Source organism: Psammomys obesus, unplaced genomic scaffold (genome assembly GCF_907164565.1).
Source record: "Psammomys obesus unplaced genomic scaffold, mPsaObe1.curated_primary_1811, whole genome shotgun sequence".
Classification (NCBI taxonomy): Eukaryota; Metazoa; Chordata; class Mammalia; order Rodentia; family Muridae; genus Psammomys; species Psammomys obesus.
Genome location: NW_026596318.1, coordinates 284,184 through 308,641, shown reverse-complemented (window position 1 = coordinate 308,641; position 24,458 = coordinate 284,184). Strand labels below are relative to the sequence as shown.

Below are 24,458 nucleotides of genomic sequence, written 5' to 3'. Positions count from 1 at the left end.
GGGGGCTCCCAGGCCGCGCGGGCGAGGACGGGACGGGAGCGGGACGAGGACTTTTGGAGAGAGATCAAGAGAGCGCCGAGTTGTGGCTGCGGCTGTTGCCACGGTAACGGGGCGGACCGGAAGTGGCGACCTCAGGACGCGACGGGCCTCTCGCGGGCGGCCCGAGGCCCCACAGCGCCTCGCGGTAACGCGGTGGTGCTTCGCCGCGTGGGGAAGAGCCCTGCGCAAGCACGGGGCGGAGCAGCGTCCCGCCACGCGCGGCACGGGGAGCCGCGGAGCCACAGCCTCCCGGAAGTGGCATGGCGGGAGGCCTCGGTCGCTGGGCCCGCGGCCCACCCGGAAGCGGAAGCAAGGCCAGCGTGCCTCTTCCTCACTGCCCTCCAAATCCTACTGCTGCCATTGCGGCAGCCGCGATGCCGAAGCGAAGGAAGCCGAGTCAGCAGCAGCAGCAGCAGCAGCAGCATCTGCCACGGCATCCCGCACTGTCAGAGCGGAGCGAGCCCGGAGACGAGGACGACGAGAGGCCCGTTGGTGAGGGGCAGGGCGCGCACACGCCTGTCAGCGGGCAGGGGCCAGGCGAGGGCGAAGTGCGGGGGAGGAGGCTCTGACGGAAGGAGGAAGGGCGCACGCGTGGAGGTGGGGTGGGACGTGGTGGTGGGAGGGGGCCTGCTGCTGCAAGCTTGGGTGGGGAGTTCGCGTGCTCGAACCCTCGGCCTCAGTCTGGCTCCTAACCCTTTCTTGGAGAAGGCGGGGGAGGTGGCGGCTGAACATCTGGCTTTCGCTGCCGCAGAATGGCGGGGGAGAGGGGCGGCAGCGATACTGCAGCTTGTGATGTCCGGGAAGACAGTTTGTGACCACACTTCCACTGGTTAGGTCAGAGTGCAGCCTTCTGTGAACTACTCCCCCGAGGGAAGGAGAGGAGAAAAAAACTATGATGGGCCAACAGTTAAAGTGAGGGATTGGGGTTCGTGGAATCGCTGGGCATGTGGTGGATGCAGCACTGAGGAAAGAGCTGTTAGAGCCCTGTTTCCGTCTGATGGACTCTGAAACAACTCTGCAGAGGGACGGGCAGATGGACGGGTGAGCGCTTGCGGCACTGCTGAGTGGATAGATCTGACTTTACTGGTTGAAAAGTGAGAGTTAAACACCACGACAGACGACAAGGAGGTGGTCTGTTCATTACACCGTTTTGATGACCGTATTTTCACCTCTGCTCTTAGGACCACCCAGCCTTCTGGGCCCACCCCCCATGGCTAATGGAAGGCCTGGTGATCCCAAGTCAGGTGAGGAGAAACTGCAAAATAAACGTTCTTGTAAAAAGTAAGTTTGTTTCAAGGTCTTAGCATAGCTAAGAGTCTGTAGACAACACACAGACCAGGCATAAGGTTAGCAGGAAAGCTAGGAGTTCAGTGTCAGCCTGGCCACAGAAAACACTGTCTCTAAAAAATAAAATTAAAAAGGAGGAGGAGGAGGGATGCTGGGGAGGTGGTCCAGTTGATAGAAGTACTTGCTTCAAAAGCACGAGGAGCTGATTTTGTATCTTAGCACCGTGTAAAAAACTGGGCACAGCACAGAGATGATGAGGCAGAAGTAGAAGGGCTCTAGGGTTTGCTGGACAGCACATGCAGCTGAATCGGTGAGTTCAGTGAGACCCTGTCAACATTCACGTAACATATAGAGAGGGAGGCAGAAGCACGCACACTGACTGTTGGAAATGTAAGGAAAGGGCTTGTTCAAAGGATTCTGTTTGGTCTTAGTTTACAGTAGAGTAAACAGACTGGGAGTCTGTTTCACAGCACGTGAGTTTATAGTATTGAACCATATGCTTAGAAATCGTTGAGGTGAGTTGGGCTGACAAGATATCTCTTGGTGCTTTTCAGGAAGAGACAATCTGACTTTAATCCTTGGGCTCCGAGTAGTACAAGATCCAATTCCACAGATTGTCCTCTGTCACATATGCGGCCAACACAAGCACAGAGAAGATACAGTGTTCTTTAAACTGTGTTTCTTGGAGCTAAAGAGAATGGCAAGTGGTTAAGAGCGCTGTGGCTGCTGTCATGTACACTGTGCACACAAGCCTAGCTCCACAGGGACACCAGACTCACATGCGGCACACGAGCATACATGTAGGCAATCACATGTAAAGCGAGTCTTCTTTTAAGAGTTTGTTTCTCACACACAACAAAACAACCAATGAGAAAGGCCGGCCCTTCCAGTGTTCCAAAGGTGTAGAACCACTGTTGAGGTGACTAATCGATACACCGCTTTGAAACTTCAATAAGGTCAAACTGTACTGTACTTAGCAATTCCTTGGCCACATGTGACCTGAACAGAAGTTTGTCGTACATGCAGAAATGGTGATAGCGTTTTTATTGTAGCCACACAGTGAACGTCCACATGCTGTCATCGGAGCAGACAAGTCACTTAGCTTCTGGTCCAGACGACCTGAAGAGTCTCACAATTAATGAAAGAAGCAGAATTCAAAACCAGGCAGAGATTCGCAATCTCCCATGTTATAAGTCATGCACAGTGGGGCCGGAGAGATGGCTCAGAGGTTAGAAGCACTGGCTGCTCCTCTGAGGTCCTGAGTTCAATTCCCAGAACACACAGGTGGCTTACAGTCATCTCTAATGGGGTCTGGTACCCACTTCTGTCATGCAGGCACACATGCAGGCAGAACATTGTATACATAGTCTTCTTTTTTTTTTTTAAGTCGGGATAGTGGCTCCCTTGTGGGAGAAGAAAGGATACATGGATGGCTTTGGGGGGCTGGGGATTTAGCTCAGTGATAAGGGTAGTTGCCTGGCATACACAGGCCCTAGGTTCAGTCCAGCACGGGGGTTTACAAGCACTATGAGCACTTGCCTCTGCCTGGGTGGAGGGAGCACAGCTGAGGGTGAGGCAGCGGGTCTGTGCAGTGCAGCGTGTCGGAATGCTTTGCTGCAGTAAGTAGAGGCTTTTGTCTCGGGAAGCTGCTCAGCGGTCACCCTTCGTCTTTCTCTCCAGCCTTTCACAGGGGTCCTCCAGGAGCAAGGGGACCAGTGATTCCACCACTGCTCAGTCTCCCGCCTCCTCCCCGCGGCAGAGGCCGCACGCGGGGAGGCCTTGGTCCTAGGTCTAGCCCATATGGTCGTGCTTGGTGGGGTCTCAATACTGAACCTCCTTTTCCTGGGCCGGGCCAAGGGGGTCCCTTTAGGGAAAGCTTTCACAAAGAGCCAAGAAATCCACGAAGGCCCAAGAGCTGGTCTCTTGTCAAGAACACCTGTCCACCTAAGGACGGCCCCCAGATGATGGAAGGTAAGGCCATCGTGTCATCCTTTGCTGTGGCCTATGTGCCAGCATGCCTGGAGTCTTCTCCTTTGGGTTCTGTCTGAACACTGAGAGTTGGTGTAGAGCCTTACCCGGGTTAAGGGTCCTCTACCACTGAGCCACAGCCTCTTAGCTGCCCTAGGAGGTACGAGAAGCCCTGAACACTTTTCTTCCTTCACAAAGATTCTTTCCAAAGTACTTGTAAACAGTGTATGGTGGAAACCTTAGCTTTTTTTGCATTCCATTACGTTTTCTTTCTTAGGATCTTTTTGGGGGATTAGGGGAGGAAGAGTTGTTTTTGATTGGGGCGGGTGGACAAGTTGACCTCAAACTGTGGCAGTCTTCTTCTCTCAGCCTTCTTAATGCTAGGGTCACAGACTTGAGCCGCTGTGCCCAGCTCTTACTAGATTTTAAGCTGTTGTTTTCACTTATTCACAGACAAGTCCGACCGCCCTGTCTGCCGACACTTTTCTAAAAAAGGCCACTGTCGCTATGAAGACCATTGTGCCTTCTACCATCCGGGTGTCAATGGACCCCCTCTGTGAGACTGTGCCTCCCCACCCCCCGGGCTGGAAGGAGCCCTCCGACCTAGTGGCCGTGCGCTCTCTGTGGCCCCATCATAGCTACTTGAAGGCCCTTCATCACCTTCAGTGACACCCCATTCATCACCTCCCCCATCTGGGTCCAGAATGTGATCTCCGCTGGTGAGCTGCTCACCGTCCTCTGGTCCAGGCTGTAGACCTCGGACCCGTCCTGCTCCCACTGCCTCCTGGATCTTCCCCTCTGCCAAACGGCCGCTGAACAGGAAACCTTTGGTGCTGTTGTTTGTGCGTCTGTCCATCTGTGCCCAAGTGTGCCTGAGAACCCTGGCGCACTGTCCTCCAGCTGCCGGTTTTAAGTCCTTCCATATAAAACCTTAGTGTTTGCAGCCGCCAGGAAATGCACCAGGCCATCTGGCCTCGGGGGTCACATCTGAATGACTGGTACAGACTTGCTCCCTCAACAGCCTCCCCCTGCTTCTGGCACCCTAGTGTCTGTCGGTAGCATGAGCCCCAGCGCTAAGGCTGTGGTCACTGTGCTTTGTGAAAGTGTGCCTCCATGTGTAGCCTTTCTCGGAGTCTGTGGCATTTCTGTGACTTCCCAGCACTAGAGTAAATTTTTTTGTTGAATCATGCGAGGCCCTTGGTGCCCTCTAGACTTCACCTGCCTCCCAGCTCGAGAGGATGTGAGACGGCCTCCCTGTTACACCCTCCCTCCTGGTGTCAGTTATTGTGAATCTCACCCAGTGGTGTCTTGTGAGGCCTCAGGCGGGTCCCCCTGAGGGGACCCCGCCTGCCCTGTCATTGTGAGGCCGTCAGCCCTTTGATTTGAATTCTGTGACTTCGATGGCCTTTGCCTGTCTGGGTAGAACCTGAAAAGTACTGTCATCTCTCGGACCCTCTTCCTTACATCCTGGCACGGGTTGTTTTCTGTGAAAACGACAGTGCACATGTTGGGTTTTGAACAGGACCTGAAGAAGTGGGTCAGAGGTGTATGGGCAAGAGGAGAGCTGATGGAGTGCTGAGAATGATTCTTTTTCTTTTTAACTTTTTTTATATTAGTAATAAACACAGTGGAAAGCGTATTTTCTCGTTTTTGTGTTCAGTCACGTCTGCTGGTGCAACTGGTGCTGCTAGGGTGTCTGCTCACTCTCTTGGTTCAGCAGAGCCAGCAGGAAATTTTCACTCTGTAAAGGGCTGGGACAGGCGGAGCAGAGCAGGTAGTGGCAAAGAGTTGCAGGCTGCACAGGAAGAGTGGAAGGGGGGAGTCTCAGCAGTGGGAGGTCTTAGGTGTGTTAGGATCTTTTTGGTCTGAAAGCAAAATCAGAAGAGTTGCTCACTTAAGATTTTTTCTGTGGTATTTTTCCCTTGAATCAAATCAAAGTTCACATGAACTGTGTCAGTGATGGTGCCAGACTTACTTAGGAGTATTTGTCTCCCCTGTATGTCCGCACCATGTGTGCCTGCTGCCCATGGAGGTTAGAACAGGACATAGAATCCCTGGGAACTAGGGACACAGATAGTTGTGAGCCACCATGTGAGTGCTGGGAGTTGAACCTGGGTCCTCTACGAGACAAATAGTTGCTCCTAACTACTGAGTCATGTCTCCTGCCCCAGAATGACACAGGTAAGCTTCGACGGTGCCATAGGTGTGAGTAGTGATGCTGGAGGAAAGTGAATGTTCAGAAACAGCCAGAATGAAAGCATTTGGGGCCAGAGACAGATTTGTTGTTAGAAGCATCTGCTTGAGGAGAAGCTGATGTAGTACCCAGGACCCACATCTGCTTACAACTGCCTGGAACTCCACTTCTAGGGCAGTTGGCTCCCTCTTTTGGCTCTGAGGGCACCAGACACATACTGCACGTAAGCAAGCAAAACATGTGAAAGTGATTGCGGTGCACGAACATCAGAACCCAAGAGGCAGGGCAAAGGAGGGAGGGGCCGCACCTCCAGGAAGAAAGTATCTGGAGAAAGGGAAAGTGCCCTACTACGTCAGCTGTGCTAGGAGAGTACCGTGGAGCACTGGCTTCTCATCTGTGGTTTTGGGGAAGTGAGTTGGGACAGAAGCACAGTGGGGAGCTGGGGATGTAGCTCAGTTTGTGGAGTGTGCATGAAGCTGCCTTAGGTTCAATTCTTAGACCACAGAAATAAGCCAGGCACATTAACACAAGGATGTGATCTCAAAACTCAGGAGGGAGGTAGAGATAAGAAGATGGAGAATTTTGGTGTCATTCGTGGCCACTCGGTAGACTTGAGGCAAGCCTATGCTACATAAGGAAAAAAACACCTGGCTAAAGATGGAGCTGACCCAGTTGTGGGAATGCCTCGTTCAAGCTCCTATGCCTGTCATTCATTAGTTAAAAGAAAGCTGTATCTTGTGATTTGAAAGATATATGCTTCTCCAGATGAAAAGACAGGCAGATCTCTGAGTTCAAGGCCAGCCTGGCCCACAGTGAGTTCCAGGACAGCCAGGGCTACAGAACCCCTGTCTCAAAATACCTCCCCTTCCCAAAAAAGGCATATGGGTGTCAAAACTTACCAGCTGCTCGCTGTCACGTTACGTGCAATTAACAGCAAAACTATCACACACCTACACCTAAAAGAACCTCTAGGTTCTACTGTACAGTAGTTTCTGGCTGTTGGGGTGCAGTTCTTGTTTTTATCTGTGTACCTGGGAATTTGGTGACATGTCAACCAAGGACCAGTAAGGTTATGTTTTCCTAAGTTGACAGGCTGTGGTGTCTAGGTACAGTGTGCAAAATGTAGTATTAAAAAGAAGAGGTTCGAAAGTGGCGGGAATGGCTGAAGAAGCGTACTGCTTTCATAAAGTGGCCAGTCAGACATAACAGACTTGTAATCCCAGCTCTCCCCCAGGGAGAGGCAGCAAAGACTCGGAACAGGGTGTGGCGGCTCGCGGCTTTAACATCAGCACTGCGGGGCCAAGGCTGGAGGTCAGCCTGTATCGGGCTGTTCCCCGAGAGTCACCGCGTCCCCGCATCAGCTGCTCAGGCGTGGGAACCTTCGGGACGCGCTGCGCCCTCCCGGAAAGGGCGTGCCGCCTCGGGCCACACCCCCAAGGCTGCGGCCCGCCACGCCCCCTGGCCCAGGGCGCCTGCGCACCAGGGCCGCGGGGCGGGCCGGGCGGGGCGGGCCGGGCGGCTATCTAATGGCGAGCCCGCCCATTGGCGGCCCCAAGCCGCCGGAAGCGGAAACAGCGCCGGGCGCCGGAGGACTCGTAACTGCCGCCGCGATGCCGAAGGGTCCCAAGCAGCAGCCGCCCGAGCCCGAGTGGATCGGAGACGGCGAGGGCACGAGCCCCGCAGGTGAGCGGGAAGGCGGCGGGAACGGCGGGGCCGGCGGCGGCCGCCACGGCGCGTACGTCCTGCGCATGTGCGCCGGGCCGGAGGCCGCGCGCCCGGTGCCGTCCTGGGCCCCGGGAGGCCGATGGGAGATGAGGAAGAGCATGTGGTACGGAGGGAGGGACGGGAGGACAGGAGCTAGGCTTGTTAGCGTCTTCTTGTGCGGTGCGGTGCGCTGCGGGCGTGGATTTAAGGGAACGAGAACTCGAGGCTTGAAGTCACTTCGGTGGGGAGATAGACTACATCGACCACAGCAATCTCAGGAGCATTTGATTTAATTTAGGCAACTTGTTGTTGTTGTTGTAAGACAGGGTCTCTCAGCCGGGCGGTGGTGGCTCACGCCTTTAATCCCAGCGCTGGAACCCAGAGTTCGAGACCAGCCTGGTCTACAGATCGAGTTCCAGGGCAGCCGGGGCTGTTACACAGAGAACCCCAACCCCAAAAAAACAAAAATGAGACAAGTCTCCCTACGTAGCCCTAGTTGTCCTGGAACTCACTCTGTGGAAGAGTTGCTGTTCCTTAAAGACAGAGAAATCCTCCTGCCTCTGCCTCCCAAGTGCTGGGGTTAAAGGCGTTTGCCACCACACCCAGCTGAGTTGAGACCAAATTTTAAATCGCCAAAGCTGGTCTGAATCTCTTTAGATCAACTTATTAATGTAAGAGTGGAAGTGGAGAATGGCCTCGGTCGAGATAAACTCAGGAACACCATTTACCAGGCTCTGGCAGGTTTTTTTTTGTGGAAAAGGTGGCAAGAAAAATACTAAGGCCCTGCCAGATGGCCGAGGTGCATGTCTTTAATCCTGGCACTCAGAGTTAGGGAAGGCAGAGGCAGGCCGATCTCTGTGAGTTCCAGGACAGCTAAGGACACATAAACCCTGTCTCGAACCTTGCGCTCCCCCACCCCCCAAAAATACTAAGGTGGTGAGAATGAAGTATCTGCCAAATGTCTGGACCAGAACTAAAGACTGACTAGATAAAGGGTAAAGACTAAAGAATTCCACTCTTATTAGTCAAAATGCAGTTAAAGGGATGCTTAATAGTGCTACGTGAAGAAATATTTTTAATTAAAAGTTATTTTATGTGTATGGGTTACTGTGCCTTTTTCTGCGTGCCTGCAATGCCTTCAGAGAACACTGGGTCTCCATGAAATGGAGTTACAGAGGGTTGTGAGCTGAGAACTGAACCCAGGTCCTCTTAACCACTGAGCCATCTCTCCAGCCCTGAAAATAAAAAATTTTAACAAGAATTGGGGGGAGGGGATAGTGTTAGACTGTAAGGTAGAAATGATGCAGAGTGATACTGGCTTTTTGTGTGTCTAAATGTTTTGCCTGTATGTACACGTGCGTACATGCCTTGTCAGAAGCGGGCATCTGTCCCCCGAAACTGGAGTTGCAGATGGTTGTGAGCACCATGTGAGTGTGGGAATCAAGCGCCGGGCCCTTCGGAGGCTGAGCTGGAGCTTTCTAAGAGGAGATCACCAGGTCACGGTGTGAAGTGTCTGTAGTGAGAGAGAAGACTTGAAGTGAAGAACCAGATGAGTGCACCTCTAGAGTGCAGACTGAGGGGTTTGTGTTGTTTTAAGTGTCTTGCCAGGTGTGGTGACGGAGGCCTGTGATCCCAGTGCTGAGGAGGCACAGGCAGGTGGAGTGTGTGAGTTCAAGGCCACCCTGGTCTACAGAGAGTCCAGGACATCCAAGGCTACACACAGAAACCTTATCTCTGCAGGGGGAAAAGTGTTGAGAGGTATCTAGAGTTGGGCATGGTGCCCCCCCCCCAAAAAAAAAAAAGGAAGGAGATGATAGTCACAGCAGCTTCCTGGACATGAGTGTTTAGGGTTTGCATATACATAATACACTGTCTAGGAGGTGTCTAAACGTAAAATTCACTTTTACTTCATGTACACCTTATACACAGCTTAGAGGATTTTATTTTAATACGAGGTCTAATGTAGCCAAGGCTGGCTCTGAACTCATGTCTAGTCAGGGATGGCCTTGAACACATACTCTTCCAGCCCGAGCTGTGAGGTGTTGGCACTGCAGGCTGGAGTCATATGCCCAGCTATAGACGGGAGAATGGCCACGAGTTGGTCATTATAGGCTCATCCTCTGATGAGACGAGGTTTCACTGAGCTGCCCAGGCAGGGTTCAGACTCACTCCTCCTTCTGCCTCCCTGTTATCCGGATTACAGAACAGGCCAGGAGTGGTAGAGTTAAAGTGTTTCCTTTTGCCTGGAAGTTCAGGACAGCTTCGGCAGTTCTTCCGTCCAGGGCAGCATAGCTCTGGTCCTGCCGACTACTGTGACAGTACTGTCTCACAGCTGCCCTGTGCACACACTTCTCGTCTCAGGGTTAGGTAGATCAGTAGAGTCTGACAGAAGAAATTTAAAGAATGGCGGTGTGAAGTCACTCATGTTGGCCCACACCTTTAATTCTAGCCTTCAGGAGGCAGAGGCAGATGAATCTGGTGAGTTTAAAGCCAGTCCGGCGTATAGCCTGAGCTCCGGGACAGCCAGGGCCACACAGAGAAGCCCTGTCATGAATATGAGTCAGGCCTGTAATTCCAAATACATGAGGCTAAAGCAGGAGGGGTCACAAGTTCAGCGCTATCCTGGGCAGCATAATGAGACTGCCTCAAAATAGGAGGGCTGAGGAGGTAGTTCAGTTGTGAGCAGCTAGTGTGTGTGAGGCTCCAGATGCAGCACACACAGATGAGGACGTGCGTGGTGGTTTTGCTGACTGCATTAATCCCCGTGTGCAATGATGCGCGGGTGTTTTAGGTGAACTGGTTGTCTTGTGCTCTTTGGTGGGTCCTCCTGTCTGGAGGATTGGGCTCCATGCCGGACCGGCTTGAAAAGCTTTTCAGTATTAGCCTTGCACACCCTCATGACCTGTCACCCAGCGTTCTGGGGAGGACAGATGAAGCAGAGACCCTGGAGGAGCAGGGCCCACAGCCTAGCTTGGGGCACAAAGCAGGAAAGCTGGGCAGGGGCTCTGTGACTGTAGAGTAAAGAGATTGTCTTTTATTAGCTCCAGGGTTTTTGTTTGTTTGTTTTGGCAAAGTAGATATTTAGTAAGACTTTTCTAAGTAAATAAGGACTGTGGAACACAAGGAGTTCTGATCTAAGACTGCTTTCTGTGGGCGTGGGTTAGTTCTCATAGCTGTTGTAGCTCGCAGTTAGGTATAAAGATCCCAAAGGGTCTGATGCCCTCTCCTGGCATCTGGGGCAGCAGACACACATGTGGTAAGAAGAACACATGCTGGGGCTGGAGAGATGGCTCAGAGGTTAAGAGCACTGGCTGTTCTTCAAAGGTCCTGAGTTCAGTTTCCAGCACCCACATGGTGGCTCACAACCATCTATAGTGAGATATGGTGTCCTCTTTTGATGTGTAGGTCTGCATGCCATCAGAATACTGTATAAATAATAAATAAATCTTTTAAAAATGTATTTAAAAAAGAACACCTGCAGATAAAACAACATACACGTTGTTATTATTATTATGACTATTTTAAAAAGTATCATGGGGGCTGGAGAGATGGCTCAGTGGTTCGCTGGCTGCTCTTCCAGAGGTCCAGAGTTCAATTCCCAGCACCAACATGGTAGTTCGCAACTATCTGTAATGGGATCTGATGCCCTCTTCTGTCATGTGTGTGTACATGCACATAGAGTGCTTTGTGTACATAAAATACAGAAGGAAGGAAGGAAGGGCATGGCAGATAGCAGAAAGCTCCGTGTGCTCCGCAGTTAGCTGGTTGTTGGACTGCTTTAAGTGAGTGGTAGTTCAGAAGACACAGTGGAGGGCCTGGCCAGGAAGGGAAGTCATCCAGGAGTTCTGCCTCTGGGAATGGGAGACTAGAAGGATTAAGTGAGACCTCCCTACCTTGAGGGACACAGATGGGCAGAAATGAGGAGTGGGGTCAGTCTGAGCAGCTGTTACTGACTTCCCTTGCTCCCTGGCAACACAGGTAGTCTCTCAGGCCACTCTCTCGGCCACAGGAGTACACAGGAGAAATGACCAGCTGTCCTTATAGTCAGGTTTCCCGAAGGGGCCGTAGGCCCAGGTGTTCATCACAGAGTCACTGTGACCTGCAGCCTCTGCCCAGGTGTTCATCACAGTCACTGTGACCTGCAGCCTTCACATATAACACACCCTAACTGCATTCTCTTTTTTTTTTTAATTATTTTTTTATGTACATTGCTGTTTTGATTGCATGTATGTTTGTGTGAGGGTTTCGGATCCCCTGGAACAGGAGTAACAGACAGTTGTAAGCTGCCATGTGGGTGCTGGGCGTGAACCCCAGTCCTCTGGAAGAGCAGCTAGTGCTCTTCTTATCCACTGGGCCATCTCTCCAGCCCTTTAACTGCATTCTTCAGCTTGGCTTCCTTCCCTGCAGAAGGCATGATGGTGGGAAGTTACATTGTCTCTTCCTCTGTTTTTTCCCCCAGTGCTCCCCTGCTCCACCCTGTGGAGTCTGTGTTGTCCTTCCTTGTGGTCACCAGGGTAGAGCCCCATGAAAACACTGTAGATCTGTCAGACCTTCCAGTTCTTGTTCCCTCCCATCCTCTCTCCACTCTAAAGTGGATCCAAGACTTGAAGGTAGAAGAGATCATAGCAATAAACGAACTGTTCCTTGCCTGGCTCCCCACAGCTTTCCCTACAGCTGGGCCTTGTCCCGCACTGTCCCAGCTGTGGCCACACTGGGTCGTTTGCCTGACTTTCTTCTCACAGCTGCTCTCTACACAACCTTGGAACTCCCTTTAGGCTTAGTCAGACTCCCTCCACAGGGACCATGCAGCCAACCTCTCCCCGCCCTGCCAGATCTGCCTCTTCCTCCCTTTGGGCAAGTTCAGGGCCCTTGCTGTGTAAAGACCTGTCTTCCTACTAGAACCAGAGGAAACCAGTTATGTCGTTATCTGTTTTGTATCCCCCATGCAAGCATTTGCTGATGCCCACTGTCTGTGGGGCCAGAGGGGTGGCCCAGTGATCAGAGCACTGTGGCTCTTGCAGAGGACCCAAGTTCAAATGAGCAACCCCATGACGGCTCATGAGCATTCACACTGCAGGAGGCAGGACGGCAGGCACGCAGTGCGCACACACACCTACCGGCAAGGCGCCCTCAGGGTGAATCAGTCTAAACATTTTCAGTAAACCAGTGGGGGTGCACCCTGCAGTTGGGAAGAGCAAGTCCAGGGCAGCCAAGGCTATACAGAGAGACCCTGTCTCGAGGAAAAAGTGTTTGACTGGATGAAGTAGAAATGTTTCTCTCTGAAAAAGCAGGGAGTGGTGATTAAGAGTAATCTCCCTTGTGGGGCCAGCCTGCAAGAAGCTCGGGCTGCTGGACATGAGATAGCTAATGTGGTGATGTCTCTTTAACCTCCAGACAAAGTGGTGAAGAAAGGCAAAAAGGACAAGAAGACCAAAAAGACGGTGAGAAAATGAGGGTCCCAGGAAAGAAGTGTCCGTAGGTGTCCTCAGGCAGAATGTAAATGGACAGTCGAGGTCTGAGGAGAAAGGCCTTGTGACCAGAAGGGACTCTGGGTGTGGGTGGGTGGCTAGTTCTATCACTCAGCAGGGGATCATGGGCTTGTATAAAGTTCTCAAACAATTAATAAAGAATTTTTAAAGATCCAGCGAGCCAAGCAGTTGTGGTGGGCATCTTTTATGCCAGTACTCAGTCAGGAAGTGAAGAACTCTGAGTTCAAGGCCAGCCTCAGTCTGGTCTTCTGTGTCAGCCAGGGTGACACAGAGAAGCTGTCTCAAAAAATCAAAAACTAAAAACAAATGGAAAAGAGCAAGTACTGCTTTCTTACGGTTTTGGAGGTTGAGAGCTTCCGCTGGGCTGGGCATGCCTGTGTCACCTTTCTATGAAAGTGGAAATTAGTTCACGTGAGTGAGAGCCAGGAATGGTAAAGTAAGGTAGAAAAGAGACGACCACTGAGGTTCAAGAGAGGGAAGGTGAGCAGGGCTGCGTGCAGACGGCCGGCTGGCAGGCTTTCCCACTCACCCCTGTTTCATCCCCTCCAGTTCTTTGAGGAGCTGGCAGTGGAAGGTAAACAGGCTGGGGAAGAGGAAAAACTGCAGAAGGAGAAGGAGCAGCAGCAACAGCAGCAGCAGCAGCAGCAGCAGCAGCAGGTAACCGTGATGGGCCTCAGATCCCAGGACATGGCCCCAGCAGGTCCTCAGCTCATACCTCAGCTTCACACTTATGCTATTGTTTCAGCAACAAAAGAAAAAGCGAGACACCCGAAAAGGCCGTCGGAAGAAGGATGTGGACGATGATGGTGAGGAGAAAGAGCTCATGGAGCGGCTTAAGCAGCTGTCGGTGCCAGTCAGCGATGAGGAGGATGAGGGTAAGAGAACGGGGGGGCGGGGCTGTCTGCAGTCCAAGGATGGTGGGCAGTCAGTCCTCAGACCTGGCAGGGCCTTTGAGTTGGTCATTGAGGAGCCACACATTGAATTGACTGCTTTCCCTCTCCCTTGTCATTTCAGTACCCGCCCCGGTACCCCGAGGAGGGAAGAAGTCCAAGGTGAGCTACCAGTAGGTGAGCAAAGACCCCCGGGGCAGCCACAGCCACCCCACTGACCTCTGTGCACTCTTCCTGTAGGGTAGAAATGTTTTTGAAGCCTTGATTCAGGATGAGAGTGAAGAGGAGGAAGAAGAAGAAAAACATGCCCCCAAGCCTGCCAAGCCAGAAAAGAACCGCATCAATAAGGTGAGTGGTGCCCCCACTGAGCCTCCTTACAGGTGTTCAATGTCCTTGGAGACCACCTCCTAAGTCTGTCATGCCTGCGCCACTGGAACCCATCCCCAGAGTCACCGGTCACCTGGCTGTCCTCAGAGATTTAAACAAAGGCCCTCGGCTTGGCTGTTCCCCTGTGGACATCTTAGCATCCAGTGTGATCGCATCCTTGCTGAGGCCTTTGTTGCCCACTCTGCTGTCCCTCGTCCCTGGCCTTCTCACCCTGCTCCACTGCCCTGTCCTCTTGTCTGGCTGAGTGCAAACTACAGTAGGCCTTTCCAGGTCTCGTGTCTCCCCTGGCAGCCCTTTTGGACCATGGCAGGCTCTCTAGAAATGATTTTAAGTGGCAACGCCGTCTGTGTGTGTCTCCTACAGGCTGTATCTGAGGAGCTGCCTGGGCTCAAGAGCAAAAAGGGAAAGGAGGAAAAGTCAAGAGGGAAGGCCAAGGTGAGAGAGTCGCTGCGGGTCGGGCTGACAGCTCTTGTCAGCGGAGCAAGTCATCAGGCCTGTCTCTTCATTGTCAGCCTCAAAATAAGCTCGCGGCTTCAGACAGCGATGGGGAAGGAGATGAAGAAACAAGTAAAGAAAAGGCGCCTCCCAAGGAAGGGAAGGACAGAGAGAAAGCCAAGAAGGCCGAGCAGGTGGCTGTGGTTTGCGTTGCCAGGGGTGTGGAGGGTGATGCTCGTCCCGACCAGAGCAGGACTTTGTCAAGGGAGGCGCTGATGCTCAGTGTATTGGTACATCTTTAATCCTAGCACCTGGGAGACAGGTGAAGAGCTGTGAGTTTGAAGCCAGCCTGGAGGTCACCCTGACGACCTTGGTTGTGTCTGTGCCATTCACGGTGGTCTAGAACACGTCCTACCGTGTTCCTGGTCTCGGCTGCCGCTGTTTGCTGTGGGTCTGTGTGCCTCAAGCATATCTAGTCTTAGGTCCTCTGGCTTCCTTGGGATGCGCACAACACCATCTGTTTTCCGCAGGCCACCAGCAGAAACTCTTGCTCCGCCCTCAGTTACACTGTAGTGAAGTTAAATCTAAGTTACAGTCTTCTTTTCCCTAGTTACCCCATGTTCCACACCAGCGTTTCCTGTTGGCAGAGACTGCTAAAGGCTACGTGCAGACTGTCTCCAGGCTGGGTGGGAAAGACGGCTCCTGCCCTAGTGGGATGGCAGTAACATGACCTGTGTTTGGTTGGTTGGATGGTTCGTTCTTCAAGACAAGATTTCTCATCTTAGTTAGCACTTGGGAGGCAGAGGCAGGTGGATCTCTGAGTTGGAGGCCAGCCTGGTCTACAAGGCAAACCAGGGCTACATAGAGAAACTCTAGAACTAATAACTCTGTAGACCTTGGGTAAGAAGTCCTTGGTCCTTGTTTTGGCTGCTGCTTTTGTTTGCTTATTGCTGCTTGGTTCTTACAGGGTTCAGAGGAAGAGAAAGAAGAGAAAGAGGGAGAGTTGAAGGCAAACGATCCTTACGCCCACCTCAGCAAGAAGGAAAAGAAGAAGCTGAAGAAGCAGGTCAGCCTGTCGTTTCTGTGGGTTGTGAGTCCAGGGCGTGAGGAAGGCTCTGGGGGCTGCTTGAGGCAGAGCAGCGGACAGAAGGAAGGATTGCGCGTCCTTCAGGACAGTGTGGGGCTGCTGTGTTGTGACGTCAGGCTCGCCTTCCCTCCTCAGATGGACTATGAGCGCCAGGTGGAGTCGATGAAGGCAGCTACTGCTGCGGAAAGCGACTTCTCCGTGTCCCAGGCAGAGGTGTCTTCCCGCCAGGCGATGTTAGAGAACGCCTCGGACATCAAGGTCAGCCCCGCGGCCCTGCCCACCCTCTGCAGTAGATAGAGGCCTGCCCTCACTCTGCTGCGGCTGTTCCACCTGAGAAGGCATGTGAGGGTGAAGTTAAAGAGAAAAGGGGCTTTTGCCAGCTTGAGGAAGGCGACAGGAGAGCCAGGGGAAGTAAAAGGACCGGTGCTTGGAGGGAGGGAGGGCGGGCGTCTCATGGCCACGTCTTTGTGTCTGTCCTGGATTCCTCCATCCTTTTGGCTGCAGTTGGAGAAGTTCAGCATCTCGGCCCATGGCAAGGAGCTGTTTGTCAATGCTGACCTGTACATCGTAGCCGGTCGCCGCTACGGGCTGGTGGGACCCAACGGGTGAGAGGGCAGGACGGGTTGGGGGGCAGGAGGGTTGCTCGGGGCAGCGGGTCTCACGGTTTCTGTCCTCCAGCAAAGGCAAGACCACACTCCTGAAGCACATTGCCAACCGCGCCCTCAGCATCCCCCCTAACATCGACGTGCTGCTGTGCGAGCAGGGTGAGGCTGAAGGCGGAGGGGCCTGCTGCAAGTCGGGTGGGTGGGGCCTGCTGCTGACCTTCCCCTTCCTGCAGAGGTGGTGGCGGACGAGACCCCGGCGGTGCAAGCTGTTCTCCGTGCAGACACCAAGAGACTCCAGTTGCTAGAAGAGGAGAGACGGCTCCAGGGGCAGCTGGAGAAGGGGGACGATGCTGCTGCCGAGAAGCTGGAGAAGGTAGAAGAAGAGGTGGCGCTGGGGACGCAGTGGCCGGCTGGGGCCTGGGGCCCGGGGCCCGGAGACATGTGTCCTTTTCTCTCTCCTCACAGGTGTATGAAGAACTGCGGGCTACCGGGGCGGCGGCCGCAGAGGCCAAGGCCCGGCGTATCCTGGCTGGCCTGGGCTTCGACCCCGAGATGCAGAATCGGCCTACGCACAAGTTCTCTGGGGGGTGGCGGATGCGCGTCTCCCTGGCCAGGTGGGCCTCTGCTAGCCCACTGCTGACTTCGTCCCTTCCCTTCCTCTCCTCTCTTCAAGGCCTCTTGTGAGGCCAGCTGTTGCCTCCTGCACTGCACAGTGGGAGACCGTGGGTCACTCTCCATTTGACCCCAGCTGACAGTGTGCTCATTGGGCTCTGGCACCCGGAAGCTAGGGGTTTGCCGAGCAGGCGTCTCTCATAACCCTGCACCCCTCCTCTTCAGGGCGCTGTTCATGGAGCCCACGCTGCTGATGCTGGATGAGCCCACCAACCACCTGGACCTCAACGCCGTCATCTGGCTCAATAAGTACGCTGCCCGTCCTCAGTCTCAGTCACTGGTCCCGGCCTGTCCTAGCCTGTCGTCGTCCGTTCCCCCGCCCCTTACCTCCTGACTCTCCTTCCTGTGCCCTCTCCAAACTGCAGCTACCTTCAAGGCTGGAGGAAGACACTGTTGATCGTCTCCCATGACCAGGGCTTTCTGGACGACGTCTGTACTGACATCATCCACCTCGACACCCAGCGGCTCCATTACTACCGGGGCAATTACAGTAAGCATGGCTTCTGTGGGCGGGGCCGGCAGGCCCTCTGTCCGTGGCTTCTCTCCCCATCACCTGTCCCTGCTGTCCCTCTGCCTGCTCGTCCACCCCAGTGACTTTCAAGAAGATGTATCAGCAGAAGCAGAAGGAGCTGCTGAAGCAGTACGAGAAACAGGAGAAGAAGCTCAAGGAGCTGAAGGCCGGGGGCAAGTCCACCAAGCAGGCGGTGGGTGCCCGGGCTTGTGGTGGAGGGCGGGTGGGGCCCTGTGGGGCTGGGCACGCACTCACGTGTGCTTCCTTCTTCCTGTGTTCAGGAAAAGCAGACTAAGGAAGTTCTGACTCGAAAGCAGCAGAAGTGCCGGCGGAAAAACCAGGATGAAGAGTCTCAGGAGCCCCCGGAGCTGCTGAAGCGCCCCCGGGAGTACACCGTGCGCTTCACCTTCCCGGACCCGCCGCCCCTCAGCCCGCCTGTGCTGGGGCTGCACGGTAACTGAGCGTGCTGCCAGGGACAGCAGGGCTGCGCCCAAGCTGCCCAGGCTGTGGCCAGGCATCCGGGGGGCTGGGGAGGTTGTAAGTGCCCGCTTTTCCTAGGTGTGACATTTGGCTATGAGGGGCAGAAGCCACTCTTTAAGAACCTGGACTTTGGCATCGACATGGATTCCCGGAGTGAGTTAGTTGGACGGATGTGGGGGCGGGGGTCTCGGGACTCGGGCTGTGTCTGACCAGCTGTCTCCTTCCAGTCTGCATCGTGGGCCCCAATGGTGTGGGGAAGAGCACACTGTTACTTCTGCTGACCGGCAAGCTGACGCCAGTGAGTCCTCAGGGCGGAAGGGAGAGGGCCAGGGGACGATGCGTCTTTCAGACTGGTTAGAATGCGTAATTGGACAGGGCCTGCAAAGGCAAAATCCCAGAACTTTCTCATTTGTCTGTTGCTGTTCCCAGCATCAGTTGAGGCTGCATGCTCAGCATGGCGTAGACTTGTTTCTGTGGTTTGTAATCCTGGGGTTGAGCCTTTAACATGCTCCATCCTCCGTCTTGTTTTACTTTGTCGAAGACAGGGCCTTGTTGAATTTCCAGAGTGGCCTCAGACTTGCTGTCCTCCCTCCTTTCTAACCCTCTTAAGTAGCTGAGCTACAGGCCAGCACCCCCGGCCCGGCTTCCCTCCCGTCAACGGTCAGGGAAGCTAGCTGTCTCCTGCAGTGCCCTCACCTCCTTGCACCCATTTATCCATAGCCCATATCTGGTATTTCGCACACGCCTTTAACCCCAGCATTCAGGGAGGCAGAGGCAGGTGGATCTGTGAGTTCGAGGCCAGCCTGGTCTACCGAGTAAGTCCAGGACAGCCAAGGCTACGCAGAGAAGCCCTATCTCAGAAACCTCATAAGCTCAGCACTGTGGAGGCAGAGACAGGATTGCTGTGAATTCAGGGCCTGTGCTGCAGAGTGAGACCATATCAAAAAGAAGAGAAGGAGAAAAACTGGGCTATGGTGTCACCGCCTTTCCCCGCCCCTGCCCTTACACTTTGATTTTTCCTTTTAGACCAACGGGGAAATGAGAAAGAACCACCGGCTGGTAAGCTGGCCTTGGGAGCTGAGGCGGGGAAGTCAGGCAGGAAGCAGGACTCTTGACTGACCTCCCTCTCCTCCCCGGCAGAAAATTGGCTTCTTTAACCAGCAATATGCAGAGCAGCTGCACATGGAGGAGACGCCCACTGAATACCTGCAGCGGAGCTTCAACCTGCCCTACCAGGATGCCCGGAAGTGCTTGGGCCGCTTCGGCCTGGAGAGCCACGCCCACACCATCCAGATCTGCAAACTGTCCGGTACTACCGCTCTGGGGTGCCTAAGGAGGTGACCTCATCGGCTCTCCCAGGAAACTGGAGGGGGGGTCACAGATGGGAGCCCCATGTGCTCAGCACAGCCGCAGGGTGTCTCCTTCTGCAAGGCGGTGACAGGAGCCTGGTCCCTCTCCTTGTGTGGCAGGTGGGCAGAAAGCCCGGGTTGTGTTCGCGGAGCTGGCCTGTCGGGAGCCTGACGTCCTCATCTTGGTGAGGTGGCGGGTGTGGGAGAAGGGTTTGTGGGTGTAGGCGCTGCTGCTCTCTGCTACGGATGTCTTCCCCACAGGATGAACCGACCAACAACCTGGACATCGAGTCTATCGACGCGCTGGGGGAGGCCATCAACGAGTACCAGGGGGGTGAGTGCTCAGTCAGAGGCAGCCAGAGCGGGCTGGGCCCTCCTCCCTGCTGCGCCTCTGACCTGTTCTCACCTCTCTCCAAAGCCGTGATCGTTGTGAGCCATGACGCACGGCTCATCACAGAGACCAACTGCCAGCTGTGGGTGGTGGAGGAGCAGAGTGTCAGTCAGATTGATGGAGACTTCGAGGACTACAAGCGCGAGGTGCTGGAGGCCCTGGGTGAAGTCATGGTCAGCCGGCCTCGGGACTGAGCTCTCCCGGAGGCCTGCGGAGATGGCGCCTGTGGCTGGGATCTCTGCCACCGCCCTCTATCTACCAGAAGCCTTGTGTCTGCTGCCAGCTGCAGCTGCACTAAGCTCGAAGGTGGAGTGTTGCCTTGATGTGTGACAGGATCCTTCCCGGTGAAGGGCTGCCTCCCTTCAGGTAGCTGAGCTGTCTTACCCGCCCTGTCTCCTCACACAGAGGTGACCTTTGCTGTGGTGGGTTCCCCTCCAGCAGTTAAGGTGGCCTCTTGTCTCAAGACGTTTGCCGCCCAGAACTGACCTGCTCCCTCCCCTCGGAAGGGTACTAACTCACTGACTCGACCGGGGAACCTTGGCCTGGAGGCCGGTGCTGTTACCAACCTGAGCGCTGGTGCCTATGGCCACTTGTGTAGGGGGACTTGTGTGCAGGAAGGAGAGCTGAACTGAAATCCCCTCCTCCAAGGGGAGGAATAAAGGAGTGGGTGCTGGTTCCCAGCCTGTGTGCAGTTAACTCGGCTTTTGCTGTGCCTTCCTCCGCACCAGTGGGTGCCCTCCCTGAACCCTCAAGGAGGGAGCGTGACCAAGCCAATCCCAGGTGTGCAGCGGTGCTCTGCCCTGAGCTCAGAAACACGCTGGGAGAGTGTCCACCTGTAGTTCCAGCGCCCAGGTCTTTGGTGGCCACATCGTGCGTCTGAGGCAAGCCTGTGAGGACTAAATGGGCTGTGGAGGACTGGGCAGGAAGGAAGCTCTGCGGCCATGAGCGGGTGGAGCTAAGGCGTGGACCCTGGCAGTGCACCCGCTGCCGCGGGTGGTCGCCTCTGCTGCTTTGCCAGTTCCTTCGTCTCCTTACTAACCCCTCAGTAGCTGGAGAACAGGGGGAGGGGCTGAAGTTATCCTTAGATGACTGCTGGTTAGGGCTGTTGACTTCCTTGGGGCAAGTTTGATCTTGGCTGTCAAGATTTATTATTTCTTTGAGCACACTTACTTACCAAACAGCAACCCTGCCTCTTGAGGCCCTAGCATTTATGTACCCTCTGAAAGCTTCCCAGGGTTCCAAACATAAACTCCCTGCAGCTGGCAAAGCCACGCCTCTGCCAGAGCACGAGGCAGGCCACAGTGAGCTGCTGCAGACAGTCAAGCAGCCCCCAGCCCCGCACCTGGGCTTAAAATGAGAGCACTCCCACTAACACTTCTGTGATTTTAAAGACACCAAGATTCTGAAGTTCTCACCACAGCCACATACCTAGTATTGTAGGATCCGCAGTGGGCTCTAAGGGGCCGTTCGTTCTGCAGACATGGGTCTGGATCAGGAAGGCTGGGCTAGGTGGCATGCACTTTACACAGGGAGTGTTCCAAAGGAACTCGCTGCTGATCAGGCACACAGCTGCAGGGTCTCCTTACCTGCTCAGTGTGTGGACACCCCCCAAGAAGCAGAGCATGAGGATGGAACAGAAGAAAGGTTTCTGTTGCAGAGGGTGCCACCTACAGCCCTTGGATACAGAGAGGAGTCCTGGAGTGGGGGGGCACGGTGGGCTGTACAGACTCCAAGCTGGGCCCTGTGCTTTCCCTGAGGTCTCGAGGTGAAAGGAGAGAAGGGCAAAATGGGAAAGGCAGATACATAGGAAATACTGGAGCAGAAAGGAGAAGCCAGTTTGGAAAAATTATTTTCCAGCCAAGTTAAATAGTACGGACTCTTGAAGGACAAGATCGTATCAGAAGCAGGCTGGGAGTGTGGTCCTCTGAAGGGATGTGACAGGCAACCACTGAGGCGGACTCCCCAGGTGACAGTGCTCTGACCTTGAGCAAGCTCTCCCACGTCCTGGTGCCCATCTGTACACTGAAGCTGGCGTGCAAGACGGTACCCGGAAACGCTGCGCTGCGGCTGCGCTGCGTGAGTGGGAACCATGCACGCTTAGAGTCTGCGCTCTGCTGAGACAGTGCAGAGGTCGGGGAGAAGGAGTGTGTGAGGCCTGGTGTAGGTTAATCCCAGGCAGAGGCAGGCAGGTCTCTGAGCTCACAGTCTGGCCCACAGATTGTGTTCCATACAGCTTATCCGAGAAACCCTGCCTCAGTTTCTCTCAGTGAACAGACTGTATGTGGAGTTACTAATGTGTTCACTTCAGTGCAGGAGGGGACTTGCCCCTCAAAAAGAAAAGCAAGAATGGAACATGGAAAAGGAGTATGGGCCGCCAAAAGTCTGAAGAAAAGGCGTAGTTTTATTAATAGGGTAATTTTTTTTTTTATGACCTGCATTTATTTGAGACAGGGTCTTATGTGAGTCTGGCTGTCCCAGAACTGGCTATGTAAAGCTGGCTGGTCTTGAACTCACAGAGATCTGTCTGCCTCTACCCACAGTACACCACCATGTCCAGCTTTTCAAGCTGAATTTTGTTCTGTTCCATTTGTTTTGAGACAGGATTTGTTTGTGTAGCACTGACTGCGCAGGCCCAGAACTCAAAAGCGATCCACTCTGGGAGCCTCTGCCTCTGCCTCCCAGAGTGCTGGGTTTTAGGGTTATAGGTGTGCACCGCTGCACACCTATAGGTTATAGGTGTGCACAGAGACAGGGATTCTCTGTGTAGCCCTGGCTGTCATGGAACTCACTCTGTAGACCAGGCTGGCCTTGAACTCAGAGGCTCTCCTGTCTCTGTTCCCCTTTCTCCCTCTGCTGCTCTCTCCCCAGTCCTCATTTTCCTGTCTCTTCTAGTGAGAGTTGGGCATCTCCTGTGTCTGGCTCATCCTGTCGAATCTTTCTGATTTGTCACTTTGTCTGCCCCTCAATTAGACATCACTTGGAAAGGTCAGTGCTTTCTTCTACCTAGGTTTTGGATGCGGCCTATTGCCACAGCGGCCCTGCTTCTGGATTAGAATTTCTCTACAAGGAGCCTCAGAACTCTGAGTAGGTTTAATAAAAGTGTAAAACAACCAACCAAGTGTTAGGACATCCAGAGAAGGAACAGGAATGTGGCTAGTCAGGGAGGAAGCTTGTGCTAGGCCTGGCTGGGTGCTGGGCTGGGTGGACCTCAGTTGATCTGCTCTGTATTTTTTTAGTGTATTTTACATGTTTATTGGATGAGGGCATGCGCCTCACGTCTCTCCTCCCACCACGTGATCAGCCTCAGGTTGCCAGGTTTGGCAGCAGGCCCCTCCACCCACTGAGCCATCTCAGTGGTCCTGGCTTTATAACTGTGGGAGCTGGGTGAGGGGTGGGGTAGAGCTGGGACAGATGCCAGGAAGATCTTCCTCTGAGGAAGCCAGCACAGCCTCAGACCCTGGAGTGGAATGGACGGGTGGAGATGGAGGGCACACTGGGTAGGATTTGCTGTCCCTTGGGAACCTGGATACTTGAAAAGACTTAATCTTTTATTTTGTGGGGGGGTTTTGAGACAGGGTCTCTTTGTGTAGCCCTGGCTGTCGTGGAACTCACTCTGTAGACCAGCCTGGCCTTGAACTCTGCCTTTGTGGAGGATTAAAGGTATGCAGCACCACCTCTTGGCTTTGAAACTCAGAAGTCCACCAAGCTTCGGTGTCAGACAGCTGCACTGGGCAGACATAACAGGACTTGGTAATACTTGTTTTTTCTTTTTTGACAGGGTTTCTTTGTAGAACTTTGGCTGTCCTGGACTCTCTTTGTAGACCAGGCTGGCCTCAAACTCGCAGAGATCCTCCTGCCTCTGCCTCCTGGAGTGCTGGGATTAAAGGCGTGCACCACCACCACCTGGCAGTAATGCTTTTGTATTTTTTAAATTTTGGTTTAGACTTTAGATTAAAGGTGACCCACACCTTTAATCCCAGCAGTAGGAAGGCAGAGGCAGGAGAATCTCTGTGAGTTCGAGGCCAGCCTGGTCAAAAAAGCTAGTCCAGGATAGCCAGGGCTCTGCTCTATTACACAGACAAACCCTGTCTCCAAAAACCAAAACAAAATAACAGAAACAACCAATTTTTTTTTAATTTTTCTTATGTGTACAGCTGTTTCAGCTGCCTACAGTGGGGTTCTCTTGGAGGCAAGAAGAGGGTGGATTCCCTGGATCTGGAGTTACAGTTGTGAGCCACTCTGTGGGTGCAAGCTACTCACACCAGGCCCTCTGGAAGAGCTGCATCCAAATGCCCTCATTTTTGTCCGTTTTTTTAACCTTCGCCCCCCTGGCTAGGAGCAGGAAGGAAAGGCATAGCTAGAATGATGAACATTCAGAGCTGAAGATGGCCTGGGGCAGTTGGGCACAGTTTCCAGCAAAGCAGGGTGTGGCGTCTCGGTTTCTGTGGCTGGGAAACAGTTCAAGGAGAAAAGGTTTATTCAGATCAGAGCTGCAACTACAGTCATGGTGCAGGCCCTGGCGCCTTGTCACCTGTCCTGTGTCACCGGTCCACAGGACAGACAAGGACTGAGGGCCTGCTTGGTGCTCAGCTGGATCTGTCTGCTCAGGAAATGCTAAGACAGGGGCCAGCTGTCTTCCCACCTCAGTTAAATCAAGATAATCTCCCAGGTGATTCTAACTTCTGTCAGGTTGACATGACGCATCAAGTGTCAAAACAATTGTCACAAGGCCTGGGGCCGCATGAAGGAAGCAAACAGGCACAACAAAGATGGCCTCAGGGTTGGTGAAGAAGCACACAGGCCTGTGGTGGAGATGCCTGGTCTACAGAGCAAGTGCCAGGACAGCCAAAGGGTATGGCAAACTAGATGTGCTCCGCCTGTCCTTGTGAGGGGTAAAAAGAAAAAAAAGCCTCATACTCGTGTGTGTGTGTGTGTGTGTGTGTGTGTGTGTGTGTGTGTGTGTGTGTGTG

At 53.7% G+C, this 24,458-nt stretch overlaps 2 protein-coding genes across 3 annotated transcripts; both read left to right on the top strand.

The window, feature by feature from the left end:
- The first annotated feature begins 413 nt into the window (after positions 1–413).
- Prr3 (proline rich 3) lies at positions 414–4,933 on the top strand. The gene is made up of 4 exons (XM_055597085.1): positions 414–531; positions 1,221–1,283; positions 3,007–3,297; positions 3,748–4,933. The coding sequence occupies exons 1-4, from the start codon at positions 414–416 to the stop codon at positions 3,852–3,854; spliced, it is 579 nt and encodes a 192-aa protein (XP_055453060.1). The 3' UTR covers positions 3,855–4,933.
- Positions 4,934–7,042: 2,109 nt separating this feature from the next.
- Abcf1 (ATP binding cassette subfamily F member 1) lies at positions 7,043–20,184 on the top strand. 2 transcript variants are annotated; one of them, XM_055597082.1, is made up of 25 exons: positions 7,043–7,171; positions 12,587–12,633; positions 13,231–13,338; positions 13,427–13,556; positions 13,696–13,733; positions 13,812–13,919; positions 14,322–14,393; positions 14,471–14,587; positions 15,361–15,459; positions 15,616–15,738; positions 15,985–16,085; positions 16,159–16,244; positions 16,319–16,458; positions 16,551–16,699; positions 16,923–17,006; positions 17,123–17,247; positions 17,349–17,461; positions 17,550–17,721; positions 17,827–17,901; positions 17,976–18,046; positions 18,775–18,807; positions 18,889–19,057; positions 19,218–19,282; positions 19,359–19,431; positions 19,516–20,184. In XM_055597082.1, the coding sequence occupies exons 1-25, from the start codon at positions 7,099–7,101 to the stop codon at positions 19,680–19,682; spliced, it is 2,538 nt and encodes an 845-aa protein (XP_055453057.1). In that variant the 5' UTR covers positions 7,043–7,098; the 3' UTR covers positions 19,683–20,184. The 2 variants fall into 2 exon arrangements, with proteins under 2 accessions (XP_055453057.1, XP_055453056.1); XM_055597081.1 differs by having other exon boundaries at positions 13,424–13,556.
- Positions 20,185–24,458: the final 4,274 nt, after the last annotated feature.

Excerpts from the sequence above, each read along its gene's own strand:
- Prr3 (XM_055597085.1), top strand. The coding sequence starts at position 414 with ATGCCGAAGCGAAGGAAGCCGAGTCAGCAGCAGCAGCAGCAGCAGCAG. Across the intron at positions 532-1,220 it reads GGACGACGAGAGGCCCGTTG|GACCACCCAGCCTTCTGGGC; the intron begins GTGAGGGGCAGG and ends CTCTGCTCTTAG. Across the intron at positions 1,284-3,006 it reads GCCTGGTGATCCCAAGTCAG|CCTTTCACAGGGGTCCTCCA; the intron begins GTGAGGAGAAAC and ends CTTTCTCTCCAG.
- Abcf1 (XM_055597081.1), top strand. The coding sequence starts at position 7,099 with ATGCCGAAGGGTCCCAAGCAGCAGCCGCCCGAGCCCGAGTGGATCGGA. Across the intron at positions 13,734-13,811 it reads GAGGAGGGAAGAAGTCCAAG|GGTAGAAATGTTTTTGAAGC; the intron begins GTGAGCTACCAG and ends CTCTTCCTGTAG. Across the intron at positions 16,086-16,158 it reads GGGCTGGTGGGACCCAACGG|CAAAGGCAAGACCACACTCC; the intron begins GTGAGAGGGCAG and ends TCTGTCCTCCAG.